Source organism: Corvus hawaiiensis, chromosome 1, assembly GCF_020740725.1.
Source record: "Corvus hawaiiensis isolate bCorHaw1 chromosome 1, bCorHaw1.pri.cur, whole genome shotgun sequence".
Taxonomy (NCBI): domain Eukaryota; kingdom Metazoa; phylum Chordata; class Aves; order Passeriformes; family Corvidae; genus Corvus; species Corvus hawaiiensis.
Window position 1 is genome coordinate 8,956,471 of NC_063213.1, and position 25,633 is coordinate 8,982,103.

Below are 25,633 nucleotides of genomic sequence, written 5' to 3' on the forward strand. Positions count from 1 at the left end.
TTTTTCATTAAATTACCATCTCTTGCTACTTGCTACAGCTGATACTTGTCTTGCCTTGACATTACCTGGATGTCCTCTAGAAATGCAGGAAAGCTGGGTGAAACTGAAAAAAGTCCAGATAGCCACCAAGATTTGTTTCAGCCAAGAAAATGATCCTTTCTTTTTACTTGGTGCACACAGTTGCATAACCTAGTTTTGTGTCACATATTTCTCCCAATGTAATGCTTTTTAAATTAGTACTCTAGAACGCTAAGAGAAATGTTTTCTTCATCTTTCTACAAAAAGCCTTAGGGAATTATATAAGTTGGTTAAAAGTGTTCAACCAAAGCAGCTTAAACAATGCTGGAATGAACACAGTCAAATGACAGAGCAAGATGTAGTCACAGAAATTTGGTGAGTTATTTCTAATCATACATACATTAGGGGAAAATAACTGAAAAGGAAGAATTTAGGGAAAAAAAGATTGTGAAATCAATTTCATACCATGTTCAAGAGGAATGTTTTTCTCAATTTAATACTGACTCTGCAATTGTCATTATTTCCTAAGGCCCATTCAACAAAATTAATATAGAAAATGGAGGGCAACTTATTATGAAACAAATAAAAATGGAAGAATTAAAGGGTAACATGTTCATGAATATTTTTTCTGAGTTTTATTGATGAAATCTATGTAGTACATACATCCATTTATTAGATTTGTGACTCTATTAGTAGAGCTGTTTCCATATGCCACAAGATTTTTTTCACTTTTCTTTGCAGCTTTTCTTTGCTTCTGTATGTCAAGTCTCAGCTTTAAACAAACACAGGCAAATGTTTCAAAATAACTTAAACGTTTAGGGAGGGGAAAAAAAGATGTAAAATGAAAGGATAAACACTATTTCATCAGCAGAAGATCTTTCAGGAGGCAGCCAGCTCTGCTTGTCCCTAAAAGCATGACAACTCAGGGAGAGATGGGTAAAGATTTTCCCATCCACAGTGTTTATGTCTTTTTGGGGTATTGGCTATCCTGTCACTGAGTAACACAATACACGACAGCCCTTTCCCTTGTGACTCCTCCTGCCCAACTGTTCATGATGAAATGGCCTTTAGGGCCAAAGCCTTCTTGGGACTTAATTTGGTGAGACTTCTACAACTATTTGTCCTGGCACAGCTGAAAGATAACTTGGGGTTTAGATCCACTTAGCACATATGTAAGGAGCTTACCCTTTAGCTAAACTTCGCCACTGACTTGTTTCCCTTCCCATGTGAGGATTTTTTTCTTCATTTTCTCAGTCACAAGCTTTTTTTAAACAGGGTATTTATATTCTTGAGATGCATGAAGAGGTATTAATGCTGGTAGAAGATGGTGGGAAAAGAAAAAAAATATTAGGAGCCATTTAATAATCAAAAAAAAAATTGTGACAAAGACCTTGTTTTCCATACCTGCACTCCTCACCTTTGTCCCTGCCAGCATTAATCACCTCTGCAGCATCTGGGTCCCCAGGCAGTGCACTGCACTCATGCCCTGCATGCTGCTTCGCTCAGGAAATGTTTAGCATGTACACGGATTAAGGTCAAGGTGGAAAGTACACCTGCTTCTAGCACAGTGCTATTCATCCTTACATGCTGGAGCTTCTCTCTTTATTTAGACAAGTGTGTTTAGATGCCTTTTGCTCCCAATTTTATTGCAGCTTTAAGAATAAAATCAAGGAATTTCAGCAAGATGTAGTACAGGATCTAGCAAATACCTTCTCTTGTTGAAATGTGTCTTCAGTCACTCAGTTCTACACTCTTCCATATTCAATTAAAGGAAAATCTATAGCTGCTATCCTATAGAACTCATTTTAAAAAGAGTTCATTTTAAAAAATGAGAGTGAGTGGAAATTGCTTAGAAACCATCAAAAAGTTACTATTCAGAGAGTACAGGATATCAATGTTATCAAAACCCCACAGGTTCAATCTTGGAAACTATTCCCTGTTACCCTTCCCAGTCCTACAGCAATCCTGCCAGTGATTCAGTATCAAAACTAAAGTTGATGCAAAATTCAGCACCTGGGGTTTGCTGGGTTTGGCAGCACCAGGCACCCACCCCATGTCCCCAGCTGAGGTTGTGTCACCTTCTGGGACACAACCTGTCCCAGAACTTTGACAGCAAGTTCTCACAGGAGGCCATCCTTTACTCCTCTGTGGTGAACGTCCTTCTGGTTTTACAGGCATATTGCCAGAGACAAGCAGACTTATATCTCCTAGATAAAAGGCCCTAGATTTCAGGCTCTAGTTCATTTGTTCCCACCACCTCATTCAGCCCAGGTGTGAAACTTTCTTCTCCTTCTGAAAAGTACATCATCACAAACAATCACAGATTATTATTATTTCCAATACATAAAGCAGTTTCATACCCTCAGGGAGAAAAAATACTGAAAAAGATCTTTCGTAAATTCACTTTCCAAAATTCTAATTTATGTATAATGCTCCAAATTTTGCACGTCTGTCTTTACAAGGAAAAAACCTGCAAAACACAGAAAATCACTTCTGCTACTGCAAATTTCCTCTCTTATATGGTATTCAGATAACAACCTCATACTGTTATCATCAGGAGCATACATTCCCTTCTTGCAGTACTGTTCTTGATTTAAAACCTCATTAAAAAATTATAATTATTTTAACCAAAAAAGCATGGTAATACACGAAGCAGATGTAGAATCCAATCCACCTTGGTGCTGAACTTGTGCTATAGTACAAACGAAAGAGACTTCTTCGTGTAAGCTGCAAATATCAACTGGATTGTACAGGCACAAAGGAGGTGTCTCAAGAGAAATCCACTCTCTGCCTGATTCTCTGGAGACCTTCATAGCCACCCACTCACTTCATCAACTAGAAGGGGAATTTATGGACTAAAGTCAATGCCAACACTTCATTAAGTGCCTAAAACATTGAACCCAAGTTAGGGAGCCTAAATCTCTCCTGATCACTTTTAAACTCCTTCTGGTTTTCTTGCTGGACTGCAAACGGAATTGTTGCCCTTTATTAGAACTCTTGTAAGCTGAAATATAGATGTACACGTGAGAATAAAGTGGGTAGAAATTTAGTTCTAAGTTCCTATCCTTGTGACGTTCTGAAAAATGTTTTCTTGCAAAACCAGTGGTGACTGAAATGAGGGCACACATCCTGAGTTGTTGCTCATGCTGAAGCCAGCCAGTCAGTGCCACAACCATGACGGCATTAAACATGCTCCTCTGATTACACTTTCCAAAGTGCTTGGATTTTTTAGAAAGACAGAAGCAAAATGCGCCATATGCGCCACTCTCCTGTTAGAAATGTGATGAAAACGACAGTGAAAAGGAAAAAAAAAATCTCTGAATGTTGTTATCGCTGTCCTTCTGGGCCTCCTGAGCCCTCCCTGCTTCCTCCTGCCAACAGCTCAAACCACCTCACAGTGCTGTCAGCAGTGCAGAGGCATCGCCTTTGCTGCACAGGGAAGTGGCAGAAATGCAGGATTTTTCCTTTTGAAGGTTGGTTTCAGTCTAAGTGAGTAGACTGCCCCACAGCCACAGGGCTTGAAAGAGTCCTGGTTTCTCCATACCTCGAGCACTATAAACAATGGGCTAAGAAAAAGTGGCAAGCCCTCCAAGAGAACAGTACCTGTGGCCAACCCAAGATCCAACAAACCCTAAGGTGAGGTGACTTAGATATGACTGCAGGTACGACTGATAGCATTTTCCAGCAAATGAAACAACTTTACAGAAATATTTCTGGCCAATGGTACCTCTGAATACGATTACACGGAGTCATTCAGCAGTCACATACTTCTAAGCTATTTTCATTAAAGTTTTTTTCTGTTTATGAATCAAAATTAATTATTTCCTGCTGCCACTTTGCACAGTAATCCATTGTTTTATTTTCTCTAGGGAGATCCTGGCACCTATGAGCAATAAGGACTGAGGAGCCTTAGCTCAGCTAACTACCCCTTCGCTGCAAATGGTAGAACTCAAAAACACATTTACAAACCTGTAAGTGCACTTACCCTGCGAAACAGAGAGTATTTGCATTCTTACTAGGCCCCTTGCTAATATTTCTCATTGCTTTTTTAGGCACTGAGATATTTTTCAAAGCAAGTATGTATAAAATTTAAAAGGCAAAAGGATGGTGGCAGCGGGAAACGAGAAGAACTGAGAAATGTTTTGTGTTGAATGGTATAAAAGTTGTGAAGTCGCCCCTCACTCCCCTCCACTTGTATCTGCAAGGCAAAGGGAGGAAGAGTTCACCTCTGGTGAGCTGTCTTCTGTTGCTAAGGTCCAACAAGCCACATGATCCCCAGAAGGAGAGAAATTCAGGTAAATAAGGTATTACAGATATGTGCATTTATTTTTGAGCAGAACATGAACTGGGTCAGCTCTCCAGTTTCATTGTGACCCACAGTGACACAAAACATGAGCATTTGTGATCAAGTCCAATCATCTGCTTCTGTGCTGTAGCTGAGAGATGCTGATCCTTCCTTGTAAACCTAACCCAGCTTCGCCTTCGGCAAATCTTGTATTTATGGTTTAACTACTTCCTTAAGTAAACATCCCACTGCCTGCCTGACCCTCCTATTAGGCTTGCCCTGATAGCAAAGCTAAATGCATCCTTTCGATACTAACACATATTTTCTTCCTAATTGTATCATCTGAGTCCATTAAGAACAATTTTTCCCCATCCTGTATGCTGCAGCACATAGGCAGACTCCCCTGAATCACTGATTTTTGTTTGTTCAGGTTAGACTCAACAAATTAACTGTTTTTACTCTCTCTGTGTGGTTTGCACTCTCAAAACACTACAGCATTTCTTCACCCTTCTTTGAACCCTTACTATCCAAGATACAACATCTGCTGTTAGATAGTTAACACATGTATGAGTTCATCCAGAGTTAAACAGGACTGACTGAATTATGAACACTGAACACCGAAATAGTGATCTTGACCAACGTGACTATTTTTTAAAGTTTATTTATTGCCATATGAAGACAATTCTTTCCGGCAATTTTGCAGAAATTTGCAGAGCCAGAATAAGTGGTTCCCATATGCAACTTTCTCTCCTTTAAGCATGATTTTGAGATTATTTTTTTATGTTTCCCAATAATGTCACTGAAAACAATTTTGCTCAATTTGAAGTAGTTGAAACTGTTTGCAAATGTTAAATGCATATTTCCATCGACATGGGAAATTTTGCTCTTATTTCCATATGAATATATTGCCTCAGAACTTTTTGAACCTTGTCTAAGAATTTGTACTTATTTTGAGGTTGGGCAACTGGAGATGTTTGGAGGTCTCCTCCCTTCCTCCCCGCCTCAAGTATTTTGCTTAACTATGAAAGGAAATCAAGTGAATTTTAATTATGGTCAGGCAAAAGTGGAGCAGTCAAAACTGTAACAAATGATTTTGTCGTGGGAGCAACCCTTCCAAACTGTACTTGTCTACTAGATATTAACACAATAATCAATTAATTACTTTTGGGAGGGGGATGGCAGAGATGTATTTACTCAGGATGATACACTCTGAGGAAGCATCTGGTTTAAAATCCTGCCCTGCTTTTGCTCAGTTTTATAGCTGACTCGATCAAGGCTGAAGAAGGTCAGTAATCTGGCTGAGGTCAAATTAGGTCTTTGGGTTTTGCCTGCCTTCGTTCCTTTCTCCATGATGTGAGGTTGGCTTGTAAGAACTTGAAAAATACCTCAGAAGACAGTACTTTCAAATATAAGTCCAGAAAAAGAAAGAAGTCAAACAATTATGGCCCAAAACTATGACATGATGGAGACAAGTTCCCAAAAGCATGGCAAACAATCAACTGGAAAAGGTGCTTACTTTAGGTAAAAGCAGAAGTCAAATATATAAAGCAAAATAACACAATTTTAGGTGAAATTCTTCACCATCACCTAACTTCTACTCAGCTAATGTCAATGTACTCTAGAAAGACAGTAAATATTTAAAGAAGGATGAAAATAAGGCACAAGAAATGAAGGATTACTCTACAGCTCTCCCAGCAGGACAGAAACAAGCTCCAGCAGTCCCAGCCACTGGACTCTGACTCTTACACCCAAAACCTCTTCATGTGTCCATCTTCTACACTGATACTGGTTTCAAACTGTGCTTGGAAGAAACCCAAGTTTTCCCACATAGACTCCATCAGCAGAATATATTTGGATTATTTCAAACAGGAGAAATCCAGCTTGGAAGAAATTCATCCAAGGACCAAAAAAAAATAATCCAGGCAAGGCTCAAAAGTCAGATTCCTTTCCTAAGGCTGACAGAAACAAATTGCTCCATACCACTAGTCTTCTGTTGCCTTCTCTGCTCACATGCCTCCACACACTGGCGACACAAGAGAAAAAGCAGTGAGCTGATCAGAAATTTGGCAGCTTTCTTCAGTTGTCCAAGCTGAGGTAAACATAAATTGATAGGACAAGAGGACACCACAGGGCTTATCTTTTTCAAAGCTGGCACGCGTATGTCCAAGATAAAAGAATGTTCCCCAGAGAAGAAAAAAAAGATACAATGAAAAAGAAATGGAGATAAAAATCCCTTTAGTTTTAATTACACACAGTTAAGATTACCAATGAAGCTCAGGAATATTTCCTACCTGTGAAAAACATCCTTGTCTTTAAAAGCTCTTTCCAAAAGCTGCACGGGTGCCTAAATTCTGATGCCATTTCTCATGCCATGAAGACAAAAGTGCCTTACCAGGATCATGTGACCGGTGGAGATGTCCATGTTGGACTGGACCGGCTCCTCACACCAGGACGATGTGCTGCTGCGGGCTGAGGGGCTGGGGATGGGCCCATCGCTGAACTGGGAGGAAACGCTGTTTATTCGGGAAGAGTGCAGGGGCTCCGGGCGATCAGAGGTTTTCACTGCCATGCGCTGGCGGCATAGCTCCTAGAGAGAGAGAGAGAGAGGAGGAAACAACCTACGGTTAAGAGTAATTACAGGAGAGAGTCTACTAAAGACATATGATTTACAGTATGTTTCCAGGCCTGGAAGTGTTTTCCCTCTCACTGCAGTAATTTTTGGGCGGCTGTCTGTTCTGTGAAGCAAAGCTACAAAGAGATGCTCAATGAAATTACTACACGACGACTACCCTAACCTTTCAAAAGTGCAATTATGACTGCACGCACATCTCCATATAGATAACCAAAAATCATATTTTGAAGCTTGACTCCTCTAACAGATATATATTTTTTTCTCCCCCTAATATCGCCCCATGTTCTGCAAAGCCACTTTTGAACCACACAACCTCTCGAAGTTAATGGGGTTGCACGGGAGTAATTGAGAGCACTGCTTGGCCCTGGATATGCAAACTCAGCAAGCTCAAGGCAACTGAATTGATGTGCTCTCCAGTGTAAATCCTAGTTGATAGATGCCTCATTTCTCTTCATTAAAATAGCAAACTCGCAACACTTCCTCCCTGATGTGGGGCAGAGAGGATGAAGAATGACATTAACGAAGAATAAAAGCAGAAATCTGTCATTGTATTGTTTAAGCAGCTTTGGCGAAGAAAGAAAATTCAAGCTATCACACACACTAATGCAAGTCATGTTGAAACACCAAAATAGATAGCACTGGGAATATGTATTTTCAGTTGCTCTCATGCATAGAATTCGTGCAAAAATACAGAATTCTGGTTAGGTAACAGAAAATCCTGCTGGTAAAACCAACTCCTGACAGTATAAAATTCTGATTCTAACAGGATGAGCAGACCCACGGTTACACTGTCGTGTTGTAATGCTGGTAGAATCAGCTGTGGTGGTGAGATCACAGACATTGTGATGAAATTATCATTTTTTAACATATGACTATTGTCCATGAATGATACTTGGCTGCCTATGTCACACAGCGAGACCAGTGAGTCTATAGGATGTGGCCATACTGCACACGCGGCGTGGGTACATATTTGTCTCAGATTACTCATTCAGCACAGACGAGTACTAAGAGCATAGTCTCTTGCCTCAGGCTAACAAAATAATACAGGCTGAAGAATTCATACCATTGAAATGCCATGGCTTCTGTTTTCTTGTTCATTGATAATTTAGTTGCAGCCCAAGTGCCATCATTAGGGTGATCTGAAAACCATTATTTATCAACTGCAATAAAATAATAAAATCTTCTTTTCAGACAGGAGCTGGAAATATAACTTAAGACTATGTATGGGGCTTTTTTTAACCTTGCAAACTTTAGGACACTGAAGATGGATCCTAATCCATGCAACAGCAAGCATTCAAACAAACTCCCTGAAACCATTATATTGAGTCTCCTCTTGTCACCACATGACAATGATTAAAGGCCCCTCCAAATATTCTCTTCTACCAAAACTTCTGTCTTACTTGCCATTAGAGATGCTTATGTGGTTTTACTATTTGATGGTGTTTAATACAGTGTGTGTATATATATATATATAATATATATATACACATGCATGCAAGTACAAATTAAGATATACTGAGATGAAATTCATATCATTTATAAACAGGATTTATTTCACTGTCTATTACAAAAATACAGTCAATAAAAGCTTGAGAAGGAGAGATTACTACTTGTAAGTAGTTGGAACAACTGTACAGAAGACTGTCCCAAGTGAAACTGCTACCTGACTCCATCACTGCATTTTGTATATTAATTTCTCTATGCCATGAAAGAATTTTTCTAATTTTTACCAAAAATAGGGGTTTTCTACACTTGAGTAGTATGTATTCTGTCACTTGGTACCTTTGTAGCTTCCTACTAACCTTAACATGAAAAACACTAGAAAAATAAATTAAACTTCAAAAATATGTTGAATTGAGTCACATATATTGGTGTTAGATAGGTCAGTCAAACTATCAGAATTAAACCCAGGACTTTTTAATAAAGGAAAAAACGTCATCGTATCTCTTATTTTTAAATATAGGGACAAAGAAAAAACGTCTTTTTCTGGTTTTCTCTGGAGGATCACACACTTCTTAAGAAAAGATAGCAATAGTCCACAATGACTATTACTAACCTCAGAATGACCTTGCAGTAGTGTAATTTCAAATCCCTGCTTTTAGCAGATTTTGGGAAAAGTATAGCAGAGCAGAAACATTTTAGACAGAAAAATAAATCTACAGAAAACCAAAAAGCTGCTCAGATGTTTAGATATCAGCCATTCCCAGAGGGAATGGTTTATTGGAATAAGCAAAACTGTAATAAGTAAAGGTATGAAAATAAGAGGTCTATCACATAACTGCTAGAAGGATGTGTCTTCTGGCTAGCATGCCATGTGGCAGTGATATGAATTTATTACATTCTAATAGACATCCTGCCACTTGACTCACCCCAACTCTGTGCTAACAATAGCATTTGTACTCAAACAGGATCTTTGTTTTTAAGTTGATCTGTTCCTGCTGTTCATATCCTGCCTCAAGTCATAATCCTCTGCTTTTACAAGTGGTTGCTGTGGAAAGGATTATAGACCTCTGCTAACAAAAAAGAATTGAGATCAAGTGATCTCTAAGAAATTATTGTACCATTTTTACATTAATTATAATGACAAAAGAAACAATATTATAGACAACCGGTTCTGGAATAGATTAGTCTCTAATCAAAAAAATCTTTTTTGACATGAAGGATTTAATAAGTTACTAAGAAATGTTGTTTTAAAATTAATTAACATGTTCATGGTCCTCATGGAAGGTGAAGTTGAGAAACACAACAAATTTAAAAATTTAAATATGTCAAAAAAAAATATACCTGATCCCAAATATTAACATATTTCTTTCCTGACATATATAGAACCAAAACAATTACTCCCAGAACTGCTGTAGCTGTCAAATACCTCAAACAAAGAAACCACGTCACTGTATTCTGCTGTAAAAAATGTTTAATGTAAACAGGAAGGTCAAATCATAGCTGAAGCAAAAACACCACTGAATTTCTTGATTGGAGTTTTAAATCTCCATGACAATGGGTTTTCCCCTGCCTGTAAACAGAAGTTTTTGGTTTGAATTTATTTCCAGATTAGTCTGACAGACCTTGAGAGCTTCTCCTTCCCCCTTTCCCAGCCAGTCCAGCCTGGGTGAGGAACCTGCCCCACCCCACACACATCAGCGACCTCAGGACAGCTACAGCTTCCGCTCCTCCAAAGCCACCTCTCTGTTAGCCTACCCATTCCAGCTCCCACAGCTTCTAGCCTGGCACTGCAGGGATAACATGGTTAAGACCACCACATATAAAAGCTTTGATGCATGGGGTGTTTTGGGGAGCCATATGGGCTCTTCCAGGACATATGGACAAGGGACATCCAGCTCAAAGCAGGGAAATGCCTAAATGTGATTTTGCCTTGAGATGGTCATCAACGTACCCTTTCAACAAATGCATTGGGAATAGCGGGGTCTCAGGGTGTGGGGTATTTCACACCATCCCTGGGCACTTACTGAGCTGGCATCTCTTCACAAATGCACAAAGCCCTAGATGGCTCAGACCCTCTTAATACGGTATTTGTTAGCAGTGCACTTCTCTGCATGCTCAGGTATGCCCTGCCTTCCTCTCCAAAAACTTTACTCTCACAAGCACTTTGCAAATCAGCCATTTACTAAACCACAACTAGAATTCAAACTTGACTAAAATGTCAAATCTTCATACTGTGACAATGACATGAACTGTATCTCTGTATTGTCTCAGCCATTAAAAACATTTTCTAAGAATGAATTCAATTTACTGCTGCATTTCTATATTTAGCAGAGTGGCTGGGGCTATTTCTGCCATGCTGCGACTCAGTAATGTCTAGCCATTGTTTGTGTATACTTCGAGTGCCATTCTTCATTTAAAAACATCATTTACACCTAAAAAAGCAACCATAATGCATACAGTGAAAGATGAAGAAATGATCCTCCTGACCTTCAGGCTATGATCTAATGGATGGGTTGGACATAAACATTTATTTAAAAGGTAATTTGAAGTTTATGACATTATTTCCCATCACATGGGAATTGCTATCATACTGAGGCACTTACTCTGTTTTTTATTTCCCAACATTTATTATCAAACTTATGTGGTGGTCACATGCAGTATATAATGGAGAAGTAATATCACTGTATGACAAAAACTGCCATAACCAAGATAAATATTCTGTAAATAATGTTGAGTTAAATGAGTTCAAAGTACAGCACCATGATCATCTGTAGTGAGCTTCTCATTTGACACACAATTGATAACCTTAAACAAACCATAAACTGTATTCTTGGAAAACCCCCGGACCTCTTCAAAATGAGGTTCTAAAATGTCCCTAATATTTGGTTGTCCACACAGAGACAGAGAGAAGCATGAAGTGCAACTAATTCCTCAGGTACAACAAATAGATTTTCAAATCCATACATTCTAGTTGTGAATGAACCACTCTGCAGCATAAATGTAGTTTATCCGCATTTAAAGAAGGGCATTAAGAGACTTGCTGTACCTCCTAGACAACAACTGGGAGCCGGTCTTACCACCACGTTTTGTTAGGTGGGTCTCTGAACCTGAAGAGGTGAGAATGTCTCCTCTCAAATAAGGAGGCATCAAGTCTGTTCAGAAATGGAGCCCACAGATACCTGTCCAGGCCTGCTTTGGAGATGTGACTTGCTTACCAGCAGAAATGCTAGGCCACACCACCAGCCAGTGACAGGAGCTGTGTTTTCTGCCACACAGCTCTGTGATGCATAGCAGCCATTGCTGTCACAGGAGGGCAAGATGGCAAAAGATAACTCAGAGAAATTTTTATCTGCCATCTACTGGAAAATCCACCTAAGGAAATTGGAAAATCCATTAAAGTCACACAGTTTACTAAAACTGTTTTGGTTTCAGAGAGATATTGAGGTATATGTCCTGGTAAGGATTAAGAGTATAAGCAACCACAGAACTAAAACTAGATGTAACTGAAGCTTGAATGGGCAATACTGAATCTTTTCCCTTGCTTTATTTGCAAAACCGGAATTTGAGAGCCTCAGGGTGACACAGGACAGGCAGGAGACCTGACTGAAGCATCCCAGTTAAGAGATGGCAAACATTCACCTCAGATTTGCAGTCATTGATGATGAGCCATTCCACCTCAAAGCTGCCTCCAGAGGATGCTGCATACTTAATGCAAATTCTCTAAACAATATATTCAGGTATTCCAGGTCCAGCCAGTGACCATGGCACATGAATCATTCTCCTCTAGCTGGTACCAGGTGCATGGTAAATGTTCAGTCCAAAGCAAACAAAAATAGCTTCATATCTACAACGCTGTTCTTCTTCCCCAGCCACTGTCACCTCAGATCTGACTAACAGGAGATCTGGGATCTGAGGGAAATGTCAACTTTTCAGTTTATTTAGAAAAGAAATATAATTTCATTACTGCATATTAATGAAAATAATCTATTTTGTAACTAATCCCAAAATATGCACAAACCCAAAAACTAAGTCCAGGAAATAGGACTAACATTTCCATGATTTAAAAAATTTTTTGTTTAGCAAATGAAAATAGAAATCATTTGAGTTAGTCCAGAAACAAGTGTGGCACAATTATTTTCAGAGTTAGCGAAATACAAGAGAGAATAAACCTTTCCATGAATAATTATTAAGAAAATGCAGAGACACTAAACAAAGAAATTACTGTTTATTAAAAGTGATAGCTGAGTGTACACCAAGCCCTTCCAACCTGACCTGCCTAATATTGTATCAATCAAGAAACAAATCTGCTTAAGCAGGCATGATCACAAGAACACTGTGTTCATTTTACACGTGAAACAAACATATTTTGCAGAAATTTTAAATTAAAAATGCTGACACAATTCTAAGTTATTTAAGGCTACACCTTTTAACAAAATGTATAATGAAGATTAAGAATATATGTAATCTATAAGCTAAGTATGGAGGAATAAGACCTTTAAAATGCCTTTTTTTTTTTTTTTGCCCCCTCAGCTTTAATATATTTAATTTAACAGCAGTCTCATTTTCCTTCTCAGGAGGCATTATTCACAGGATGAGTTGGGGTCTGCATGTACAGCCTGGATTTCACTGTTCTGCAATGGATGCAGTCATAAGACAATGAGATTTAAAAAATGAAAAAATAAGGTAAACTTTTTTTTTTAACAAACGAATCTAGGACTATAAACATCATTATTCTCTAACTAAATTTGCTTAGTGTTACTACAGGGTGAAGCTAAAGTCATTTGGCTGCCTTTGTTTTGCTTTTGCATACTTAATATGCTTGCAGGTGTTATAAATTTAACTTATTTACTGTATTTGTAGCTTTGGGGATAATTACAGCTTTATTAACATTTATTTTTGAGTTATTGAAACATACTTTCAATCTTTAGCTTAATTTTAGCATACTTTTCGTCCAGGAATAAAAGAGCTGTTTACATACATGTAATAATTGTATGCATATTTTCTATCCTTGTCAGAAAAGACAACTACTGATATTGGTGTCCCTTCAGGAAAGGGAAAAAGGGATATGTTGGAAAAATGTTTGAGAATAATATTTTGAAAGACACAGCATCAAATGTATCATTGCACATCCATACTCTGGACAATTCATATTTATCTAGACTTGTATGTGATAGATCTTGGGAGGAACAAACAAAAAAAGAAAGAGAAAAAGAAGAAAGTAAAATATAGTTCTTTGATTGTCAATGCAGCCTTCTTCTGTCTAGTTCAGTTCACTGTCTGCCCTCTTGTACCACACTCCATATATCTGAATATAACTCTGAGTCTTGGGCCGGGGGGGGACTGCTTTGGTTGATTTTTAAATGATCTAAAAACCAGGGCTGCTGTTTCTTTTTGAGAGCATCGCAGCCAAATACAGGCTTGAGAATCATTCTCCTAACAAAACCCCAATGTTGATTGTGGTCTGTGAAATTAAAAATTTCAATTATTTTAGCATTGTGTGCGTTTCCTGGTGATGACTCATGTAATTATGATTCCCCTTTCCTCATGTATACAAAGAAAGTAGAGGCCATGAGGCAAAGAGAACATGGCTAACTTTATATGGAAAAATGACTTCTTCTTCTTCTTCTTTTTTTTTTTTTTTAATTTCTTTGTTTTATTCCCTCTCTTTAAATTCAAACATTTACACAGTCTTATTCTACCAAACAAAAAAACGAAAAGCCATCATGGTCTTGTACACACCTCCAGGTGTCCAGCAGACATGAAAATTTCTGGCTTGCACAGAACCAAAGGTGCTGTCTACGCAATACATCTTGAGAAAATAATTTTACTTTCATTCTTTCAGTAGCCTCTCATCAATGAGGAAGTAATCTGAATAGTCCACAAGCTCCTAAAGGAGACAGACATCTCTGACATGGCTCTCATTACCAAGGAAGACATGACAGCAGAGGTCTAATGATATTTCTCTGAAATAATGATAATATTGCCCTCCAATCCATGCCAGGAAAGCACAGGTATCTTCAAAGGATAATACTGCTTTCTACAGGGTCAGTGAAATTTGAAGACCATGTTTAGGTTACTCAGCTGGGGAATGTTTTCCTGTACAAAAATACAGAAGACCGCTGACTGGAGCTGCATATGACAGTTTAGAGCCTTTATTTCTAAAAGAGGACTTTTGTGAAACAGATGCCTGACTAAACAGGACTGCAGCACCCTGGACTTCACAAATAGGGGATACACAAAGGAAGGTCGTGATTCTTTAGACTGACTTGAAAGAGTATCTTCCCTGCATGATGACATCATGGTGGCTTCCCTAAGGGTTTAAAGAGACTACCTGGATGATTCCAAGGAAATCGGGGTCTGTTTCTAATAGGAAACATCTGCAAACTGTGGACCTGAAGTCACCTGAGATCTACTGGTGTAAAAGTACCCATTTTTTTTTCTCAGGGTGTTCCTGACAATGTCTGAGCTTTACTGGCCTTACAGTTCAGACAACTGTAATTCTGGAAGTGGGGGTACATCAGATTGACCTACCTGCCACAAAAAAAAAAAGTGGTTTCAACCAATGCTGGTCTCTAAATTGCATTTCCCCCATTTCAGCTGTGCCTGCATGTAATGTTTCACAAGTATATGAGTATATGGCAAGTATGAAGCTGGAAGGGAAAGATTTCTTAAAGGAGTAACCAGAGAGATAAAAAAATAACATGTAAAACGAACTTCACCTTTTCCATGTTTTGTTCATCTTAACTAACCCCAATACATGCTCATGAGGGCACAGCTGCTCCTTAAAATGAATTTGCACAGAAAATTCACCACTAGCACAGCAAGAGCCACACAGCACAGTATGGGTTGCAAATAAACCATAGCAACAATTAATTAACCTGAAAGGCCACGCAGAACCACGTGTAAATCCATCGTGTATTTTGACTTTGTCTAACCTACCCAAAGCCCGACCAGCTTCCAGCAGATGCCGGTGCTCTTAAAGATAACTGCCACAAATGTTTCCTTTTTCACTCCCAGCGTTTATAGCTGCTTGGGGCCCAAAGTAGGCAAAAAATGCAGTCCCAAGACAGCTGTAGTTTCTCAGGAAAGCTATACATTAAGGCTGTGTAGTCCACTATTTTATTGCCCTGCAGGACTGAAAATGGGAGATCATTTCTGCTAGAAATAAGAATTTCCAGCAGCCAGCAGGACTCAGCACGCACTTCCAGCCTGAAGAGAAACAAAACAGCCCACTAGTTTATGTCTAAAAATGTTATTTTACCCCATTGCAAAGTTTAGTATTGCTTCTCCCTAAGTCTGTGTAACTGCATTCATGGAAACAGAGTTTCTAAAAGCAGTCAGAGAAATACAAAAAGAAGTCCTAAAAACTTCCAAAATCTCAAATACATTTTTTTTCCATAGAAGGCAGCCATATACCAGAGGCGATGCAAGGATAAAGGAAGTATTTATCAAGGCTGGCCATTGGCAACAAACTTTTTTTATAACATTATCTATCATGACAGTCAAAATTGCCAGTCATTACCCCATCCTGATTTGAAAACTAAATTAAATGCTTTTCACCCATTCTCCACTGGAAAAAAAAAAAAATTAAATCCCTCTTCAACTCTGCAAGGAAGAACAAATGCAAATGTAGTGAACAAGTGTTAAAAAAGGATCTGTAAAGAACAAAGTTGCTACTAAGTTACACTAGGTTATTATGAGCCAAATCTGTGGTAATACAGAGAAACTCTACTAAACTATGGGAAAAAATAGTATGAGTTTCCTCAAGTCTCTGAGTACAGACATTCTTTCTATCACACACCAAAAAAGCCTTCAAGGATTAAAAAATGGTCAATATTTCTACACTTTCACTGTATTGGTGTCATAGGAGATACAGGAAAAAATAACAGGGATTTAACACTTGGTACTGATGGTCAGAGATACAGAGAGACCTCATATTTTGGAGAAGACAGCAACAACAGCAAAAATGCACAATTTCTCTTGGGCTCTCCCGTGTCTTTCTGTACAACCGTGCTCTCAGCTGGATCAGGGTTGTACCCTGATTGTTCCTGGCTAGAAGAGAGCTGCAGCCCTCTCCACTGTCCCTGACCTGCCCCATGGCACCAGTTCCAATAAATCCCCTGCAGCAGCAGCAAGGGGTTAGTGCATGTGTTTGCATTCAAAGAAAAGGACTTCCCTGGCCATTACTGAGGTTCCTGCATTTTCTTTTCCCAATTCATACAAGCACAGGGGTCACTACTCTCCCTTGGACCTCTCCACCAGGCACCAGTTTGTCTGCAAGAAGCCCCATGGGAACAGCACAAGAGAACACATTCAAGGTAGGCACATGCCAAAAATGGGCACACTTTATATTTGGATTATTTTAAGACCTGGGGCATGAAGCTACAGGCATCTTCTAAAACATTATTAGCTGTTTTATCACATAGAATATTTTTTCTCCTGTGCTCCTTTGGTTTTTAAGATTCCTGCTAACAACTTGTGCCTCAACAACATTCTGCAGAAAGTGTTGCTTGTTGCAGTTGTATTCTGCTGATAGCTTTTCTTCTATTTGGCTTTTATTTTATGTATTTAATATAGCTGAAAATCTTTGCCCTGGTGCTTGGTCGAAGACAGAATAAAAGTTTTACACTCTCTTCAGTTTCTCAATTTATATACATATATTTTTTCTTTTCTATACTGCCACTCATTACTGTTTTAGGAGAAATAATCTGTCTTTTCAATCTCTCTTCATATGAGTTTTCCATGCCCTTAATCATTCTTGTCACCTTTTCCTTGCTCCCTCTATTTCTGTGTTGTCCCTTTGGCAATGGAGTGACCAGCACTCACAGAAGCCTCCAGCATTGATTTATACCTAATTAACTTCTAAAGCCCCCAAAGAAGCAAACAAAATTCTTAGTTAACAATGCCTGCAGACCCATTGGGTTGACCCAGACCTCCAAAAATAAGCTGAAATTTGGAACAGCTTTCTAGGCAATCCTTATGTATGTTTTAACTTCACACCCGAGTGCTTTGCATTGAGGTTAATCAGGAATTGCAGTTATTTTGTTCTTGGGGGTGACAATACACAGATTTTACATGCTCAAATTCCCATGTTACTACACATATCATTACCACACAGTGTATACAGAGGGAGATGTATGACATAATTTCCCTATATAAGATAAATTTACATGTATACATTGTTTTGCTCCCAAAAATACAGTCAACTCCATCACATTTCTCCTCCGATCTGATGTGAATAGCCAGCCACTGGCACCTTCTGCTGTGAGCCACTGCAGCAAAACCTCTTCCAGCAAATCACACCATTTCACTCCAATCGAGGCATTTTTCTTCCCCAGAAAGCCAGAATGAACTCCAGTTGAGAAGCTGAAAAAAGGTAAAATCCAAGTTTCTTTTCCCTGTGCTGTCAGAAAAAGCACCAGCATAGTGAATTTTACCTTTTCATGTTTCCCTCATTCTTTTCTTAGTAGTTAGTGGGAAAGATCAGTATGTCTCCAACATGTGAATATTCTCCCTGATACACTTGTGAAGATCAGGGGGATGTTCAGACAAGCAGTAGCAGAAAATGGGTGGTGTTGGTGCTCAGGGCTCTACTGCAGCCCGTTAACCTCTGTTGCTGTCAGTGTGACCAAGGACAAGCCTTCCAACATGCATGGAGTGCATGGATCCCCAAGTCAGGCAACACTTGATGAGGGGAGAAGGAGTGATTTTAATCAGCCAAGGTAAGCATGCAATCCCAATACCAAAAGTGAGTTTGATCAGGATAATGTTGATCTGTTCTCACTTTGGAGAGCAAGATCAGCCATTTCTGAGATCTCTTGAGATGCTGCCAGAACGTGATCCTGCAAAACAACAGCCGTCCTATGTAAAAGGAAAAAGCTGGAATCATCAAGAAGACTGCAATTATGTCAGCTAGACAAGAAAACAGAAAAATAAAAACTGCACTGAAATTCAACAGGTTTTATCAGTGTGAAAGATTAAAAATTTAAAAAAACTATTGCCCTGGTCAAAATCTGTGCTTGTTCAGAAAGCAGTCGTCCCAAACAACCATCAATAAAACATCACTCATTTGTCTTTAGCAAAAAGTACAGAAACTGTCCAACAAAGCTAGAGAAAAGCTAATGGATTTTCTACTCTGGATAAGCCACTTACACTAAATTTGATTTTCTCCTATTCAAAAGCTATTCTCTCTCACACTCCAATTTAATTTTGTTTCTTTGAGGGATTTACTTTTAGGAACATCCTTTTACAGTCTCCCTTCTTCAGTCCTGGTTTGGTTGTTTGCTAAGAATACAAGTGATGAAACCCATATTTGCATACTGAAAGCCGAGAACCTGAACTGGAATGGGAAGAGCTGTGGGAATGCCCCAGCTGAATTACAGTACAGGGACAGACACTGATGCTATGAGAGCTTAGAACCTGTCACAACAAAACCCACAAAACAAAGTCAGGTGAGCTCTCTCAGTCCTTTATCATGCCTTGCTGGTGTGCATTAAATCACTCAGATTGTCTTTTACTGTTCTTTAATTGCTAGAAAGCATTTAGGTCTCCGTTGTGCATGAAACATGAGAAAGAAAATATCTTAGATTGGAGGTCCCCACCCCTGGAGCCAGAGCTTTCTCTCTGTTGAGAGAAATGAAATTGGGCCTCTTGTCCAGCCAACACAAATCACATCCTCAGTGTCCAACTCGTAGTTCAGCATACAGGCCTTCCATGGCTCTTCTTGCCCTCACGTGTCACACACACACCCATGAGGCCGTTCGGGACGGCACCTCTCACTTGTGCCTTTAGGAAGATTGGAGCAGCTGAGCAGCGCGGTCCCAGGAGAGCTCCAGCCTGCTCTACCCAAACTTGTCTTATAGCTTATACCACAATAAAACAAGCAAAAATATCAGAGTCCCCTCTGAATATTCCACTTGGCAACATCCCTACAAGAGTCCCTAGAGGCCTTTAGGCAGAGGAAAGTTGAGGATTTAAGACTCACTTCTGTTCATCTGTCCCACAAAGCAGCCAGGTCCGTATGGGCTTGCCAGGGTAAAACCTTAGGTGGCTGTGGTCAGCCTCAAACCCTTCCCAAAGGTGAAGCACAAACACACAGTGCAGGAAGGACAAAGACCCTTGGAGGAAAAATCTTGCTGGTTTGGGCAGGACACAGAGGTGTTCCACCCGTACAGCCAAGCACAGCACGGCCTCCCTGCACGCGTGGAGAAGGAGAAAGGAAGCGACACAGCATTCCCTGTTCCTCTTCCCTTTGCCGGCCCACTATGGGAGACTGGTGTGCAGGAGGACAGAAAGCAGTAGAAGAATGCTTTTATATACCTTACAAACTTCAGAGAATAAACTGCAACCTGTTTCTGCTCACAGGCAACATGGTCCTACAAGAACTGACAAACATCATCTACCACAGTTCTTTATGTACACAAAATTATTTCTCCTCCCTTTCAGAGGCCCTGGAATAAGATTTATCCTGGAAAAAAAACCCAACAAAACAACAAAACTTTCCAGTTAAAAACTTTAAAAAAATGTATTTTTTTTCTTCTAGTGCAGCAGTCTGGAGGAGTATGAAAGGATCAGCAAGGCAGATTGCAGTGTTAGCTGCTGAGCACTCAGAGAATATACAATAGAAGAATGTGTCAAGTCTGAAACATGATAACAGAGTTGCTGCAAAAGAAAAAGGAAAATCCTAAACAGAAAAAAGGGTAGAAGTGTGTAGGAAAGACAGGCCTGATTATCCTCTACATTCCATGGGAAAAAAACAGCCACAGAAGACAGTATAGTTATTCCAGAAAGAAATCGGGACACTTGAGATGATGTATGGCCTGGGACTGCAAATCAAATACTCTCCAGCCCATTAGGCAAGGCTGTGGTTATCTTTGGCTTCTTTATAACGTACAGGCACTGGGACATAATCAATTTACCAGGGGGAGAAAATCCATTGTACTTATCCAGAACCAGCCCATGCTCAGCTGGCAAACAGCCTGTGGCACCGCAGGGATGGGTGAAAGGAGCTCTGAAGCTGGAGCAGAGTGCTCGGGAGCCGGATCCTCGGGAGCAGGAGCCCGGACCTTGGTGGTCCAGGACAGGGAGTTAGGGCAGATAAAGCAATAGGAATTCTCACCCTGTAAAACCAGGTGGCTACAGCCAAATTATTAATAAAACTGCCTGTTGAGTGAATTTATTTCTTTTTCTTTGCCTGTGTTAACTTTGCTAAGAAACTGTGAGAAAGCTGGGTGGCCTGACCTGAAATGGTGCCAGGACCATTTGAACTATTTAACGGTTTAATTTACCAGGCGAGATGCAGCCTGCAAGTCCAGAGTAACTCTAGCACATTTTCTGAGAAATGCCTGTTTGGGTAAGGACTCTGGATTCCCCAGTAATTAAAAATGAGTCACTAACTTAATTTTACCTCCTACTATTTTTACTTAGCATTTTCTTACATCCTAAATACACAGAAATTATACTGCAAGATGCTTGGGGCATGTTTGTCCTTGTTTCACAAGACACCAAGCTCAAACACCGTACTCTTGAAAAACAAACAAAGTTGGCTAAGAGGGGAGGGTCAACATCACCTTTTCTCTCTGCTGCTTTGCACTAGTCCTATGCAGAAAAACAGACAACTACTTGAAAAAGATGTTTTTTTAATGAAAATCTAGACCCACATGGCACCTTCTCATCCAAAGCACTCCAAGACTTGCAGGTATGCTCATTTTCCTTCCACACCTACAAAAAACCTTTTTCTCACCTGCCCACTCTAATGTAAAGCATATTTTACTCCTAAGTGTTGCTGCACTGCCACTGCAGCAGCAGCCCAGGATCTTGGCTGTGAAGGTTAAACCTTCTCTGGTAAGGGCTAGTCCATTTCTCCAACACCAAGTAATTCACAGAAGCTGATAGATCATGTACGTAGGAGAAGGCTGGAGGAGAGCCATCAGTAATAAGCCAAGTAAGTCCCTCTCCCATGCCCTGCATGGTTCCCCCAGGGCTGCCCCTGGGCCAGGCCATGTGTGCTGGAGCAGAGGGCCAGAGGAGGGACAGGAGGTGACAGGAAAGCCCTGCTTCCGGAGACACACACCACAAGCTCAAATAAAGACTTCCAGAAGCGCCCTCTGAAATCTCTGCCATCAAGCTCCAGCACTTAAGATGGGCATTTCTTATTGAACAGTATTTTGAAGTTAATTTAAAATGCTGTGTTAGCAAATAATTCCCTATTTATTTGCTGACCAAGCAAGTTTGATAAATTTCTGCTGATTTATAAATTCATACAGTATTTTGGAATGCTATTTTGAACACTGCTACCATTTAACTCAATTTTATGCCTACCACAGGAAGCAAGGTTAGGGAAAAAGAGTCCACTGCCCCACAGGAATAGTGGATAGCTCTAATCAGATAAAAAATTGACTTAAATCCAGATTTGTACACACCCTGTTTTGCCTCATTCTGCTTTGGCCATCCACTGTCTGACTTAAAGGAAGTGTTTAAACATCAGGTAAACTCTTCTTCTAACCACCTTGAAACACTCCCCCTTTCTCCTCTCCCAGAATTGCTATGTGTGACTACTGTGAATTCTGTGTAGTCACACACATTTTGTACACTGTGAAAACTATCTCACCTTAAAGGACAGTGGTTTATATAACAACTGTTCATAAAAAGTATCTGCAGGTTCCTGAGAATTTATTCTAAGACAAAATGCTAATCAAAGAGAGACAAAATTGTTCACATAATACACAGTAAGCAGACTTAAATGGACAACAAAAACTCTTCTAATTCATATACCACTCCGAGTATGCTTTATCACAAACAATTACAGTTTTTTCTGTAGCTTTATATAGTCATGAGATGATCTCTTTTTGCCTCTTTAAATAAGGACACAGGAAAAGAAAAGATTAAAAATGTGTTATGCCCTTTGTTTTCCCAGAAGAAAACACAAGCAAGCCCTTCACAGCATTCCGCCTTAAGGCAAAATCTTCATCTATCCAAAATCCTTACAAAATGTATTCCTTCTGAAATGTTTACTAAATACTCATGTACTGAATAACCTCATCCTCAGTGATATCTTTTGTGCTTAAGTGTAGGAGGGTCCTTGAAAATTAAATTTTATAAAGATAGAAGGTAATACTTTATGGTACGGATTATCCCCAGTTTACCAGCTTTCCTTGGTACTAAGGCTGATGTTAATTGGAATATTACTGAGAACTCGATAAAGAAGAACAGCAAAATTTTCCTTCCTCCACCCCCCCCCCCCCGTTTCACCTAGTCCACAAAATTCCATTTTCTAAGGAGTTGATATGCAGAATTACTATAAAATTAAAGTATAATATTATAATAACCAGTTTGCTTTTGAAATTCAGTCTAGAGTGTAAAATATTAAGCCATATTAGAGGTAATGAATTATCTGTATTTATACACACAAACCATGCCTGATGGTTAAGTAGAGGGTTTGTTTCCATCAGATCCTTTCAGTTGGAGACTTTTAAAATATTTGCAGCAAAATATTTATTGTAATTGTTGCAAATAGTGTGTTCTTAACATCTCTAATAAAAAATACCAGCAGGATCAAATCTGTAAGAGCACAGAGAAGTTCTTAGGGGCTTTGAATCCAGCAGGATCATGTAATTAATAAGACTGTATTTGATAAAGGAATATATAATTTATATATAATACAATACATGTAATAATGTAGAATTTAACATATAATTTACAATTATATGCCTGCCAAATCAAGTTATTTGGACAAGTTTTTAAAACAGCTGATGACGTAATCCATCTGCACGTAACCTTGAATACTTCAGGCAGTTTAAGAAGGAACTTCATTGTGAACTATTTGGTCTTTTCCCCCTTGCTTTTTAAAGGAAGTTCTTTTGGCTGAGATGAAGGAAAATTAAAAAGAATGCTATTGACATAAAATATTAAAAGGCAAGCTTGCTGAAGCCAGCTTCAGAGCATTTTAACTTTTGCCTTTTAATTCCATTATGGGCAACATTTTGCCGAGCATTATCAGTGATGCAGAAGACTGTGCTCATAGGAAAGTTCTGCAATGCAAAATATAAAATATGCTGATGATTTAACATGCACACCCCAGTGTACCCCACACAGGGGTCAAAAGCCAGAGTTCAGTTGGACTCACAAATATATCACCCTGAATCAAACAGAGCATCCCTAAATAGCAGCAGTCACTAACACACACTCATTACATTAATAAATTGCTCGCTAATGGGAGCGGTGACAAGTAAGATGTGCACTTAGTGGCCCTGTTTGCCACCCGCTCCTGATGCCTGAATGCCCGCTTTTCTCTGGGTTATGTTCTAAAGTCTTCAAAGTGCATGAAGAAAATCTGCTCAGTGTTGTGAAATAAATCAAACAGCGTCTGCTGAAAATTCCTAAAACGCTTCTGCCCTAATCTCCTGGACCAGAGAGTGGGCTCACAGAATGCTAAACTTGCTTTTCAAAGAAGATCAAAGCAATGCCAGCAACAATTAAAAACAGGGGTACAGGTGCACGCATGCGCGGGGGCTCCGCAGAGACACCAAGAGCCTCCTTTTAGTCATCCCTGAATGCTAACACTGACTTATCTAATCATTACACGTGTGGTTTGAAAGGACAGAAGATGTGTTTGTGAGGCACACAAAAACTGTCCGCCTTTATGTATAAAATGTAACATTTTACGAGATACATTTTTTGTATTAATTTTGAAAAGCTCCTCAGCTACTGTCTAATTAAACGACCCTGTAATTTTGTTGTTTAGTGCCTCAAAGATAAATGAACTTGCAATTGTGTATCTATCATTCCTCCTGTTACTTAGTATTTCAGTAGGTTTCCCACACCCTACTTCAACACTTAGAGGGCCAGCTGCTTGCCTTACCCAACACCTGAAGAACCAGGTTTGGCAGCTTATCAGGACCACTGCAGCAATTTAAACTGCCTGCTTCAACTTTTATACAGCACTGGTTGTCCTGCCTAAGACAGGTCCCTTCTTCATGCAGTTACACAAGAAACACTTGTGTTAGTAGCTAAGTGTAAGGAGTGCTCGTGCCTGAGGAAGGGTGATGTTGCATGACAAGTGCTACGCCTCCAGTACGGGGGGAGACTTAGCAGCCAACCTGCTATTCCCCTGATAATCTGGCTTTTCTGTTTTCCCCTTCTCAAGCTGGCATTTCACTGCACAAACCAGAAGGAGAAGAAAAAACCCCTCAACCCCCCCAAAAACAGCCATGGGAAAAAACTCTCCAAAGTTCACAGGATGAGTAAGGAAGGAGTAAAACCCTGAATGAACTCTCCTGGCTAAACTGGGTTACGATGAAAAACGCTTCTGCTAAATGCTGAAGATTTAGGTCAGTCTTGTTTATGTGAAGATATAAACCACTGACATTTTGAGAAGCATGCGAATCGAAGTGATATTTCAGTGTTCTCTCTGAATCACATTGGGCCACCAGGCCTTTTTATACTGACCAATTTCTTCCCCTTCAAATAAAAAAAAAATCTGAATTGTCACGTCTGCTGTAAGCAGCAACACATGGGAGTACCATGCTCTAAAGCCTAGTGGCAGCAGTCCCTGAAATATTTCGTATTTTTAAAAAACATCGAGTTAACTGAGTAGCTACTTGGGAAACATATAACAGAAGAGAACCAAGTAGGTACAATTTTGAAAGCTGCCTGCTTCTTTCCTTCCCCCATAAAGGCTACATTATTCTCCTACAAGTATCGGAGAAGATAAGGAGAAAGATAGTGGATGCCTTTCTGAGACCTAATTGATGTTATCCAAAACATGCATCGCACCAGATATCCATTACATTTAACACAGCTCTACATAAAGTGATTCTGACAATGCCAATAGGGCTCAATCCTATTTCTCTTCAAATCCATGTGAATAGTTTATTATATACAGATCCAGACTCAGTAATTCATTTTGATAAAATGCTACTTAGAAGCATCAAAACTGCCTGAGCATTTAGTCTGCCTATACCAGGGCTTCCTACTGCTGCCATTGAAACAAATGGCAGAATTCCCATGTACTTCCATGGAGGAGAGCCAAGCTCTTAGAAACCTTTGTATTTAAGGAAAAACATTTTTCCTCCCACTCATGACTACAGTTCCCCTGAAAACCCAATGGAAATGTTTAAGAAGTCAGGTGGTTAGGACTGGGCCCAGAGGTCAGGAACAAAGAATATTAATACTGTCTTGCTATTGAAAAACTGAGCAGCAACCTTGAAGCATTGTTGTTATTTTTAAACAGAAAATGTCACTCTCAGATCTAAATA

The 25,633-nt window shown here is 39.5% G+C and overlaps 1 protein-coding gene across 2 annotated transcripts in view; it reads right to left on the minus strand.

The window, feature by feature from the left end:
* PTPRN2 (protein tyrosine phosphatase receptor type N2) overlaps nt 1–25,633 on the minus strand; it is a 653,490-nt gene that overhangs the window by 78,774 nt on the left and 549,083 nt on the right. For both annotated transcript variants that reach the window (XM_048327270.1, XM_048327179.1), the window contains one exon: nt 6,696–6,890. In XM_048327270.1, the coding sequence (XP_048183227.1) occupies nt 6,696–6,890 (195 nt within the window). The remainder of the gene's footprint in view (nt 1–6,695; nt 6,891–25,633) is intronic.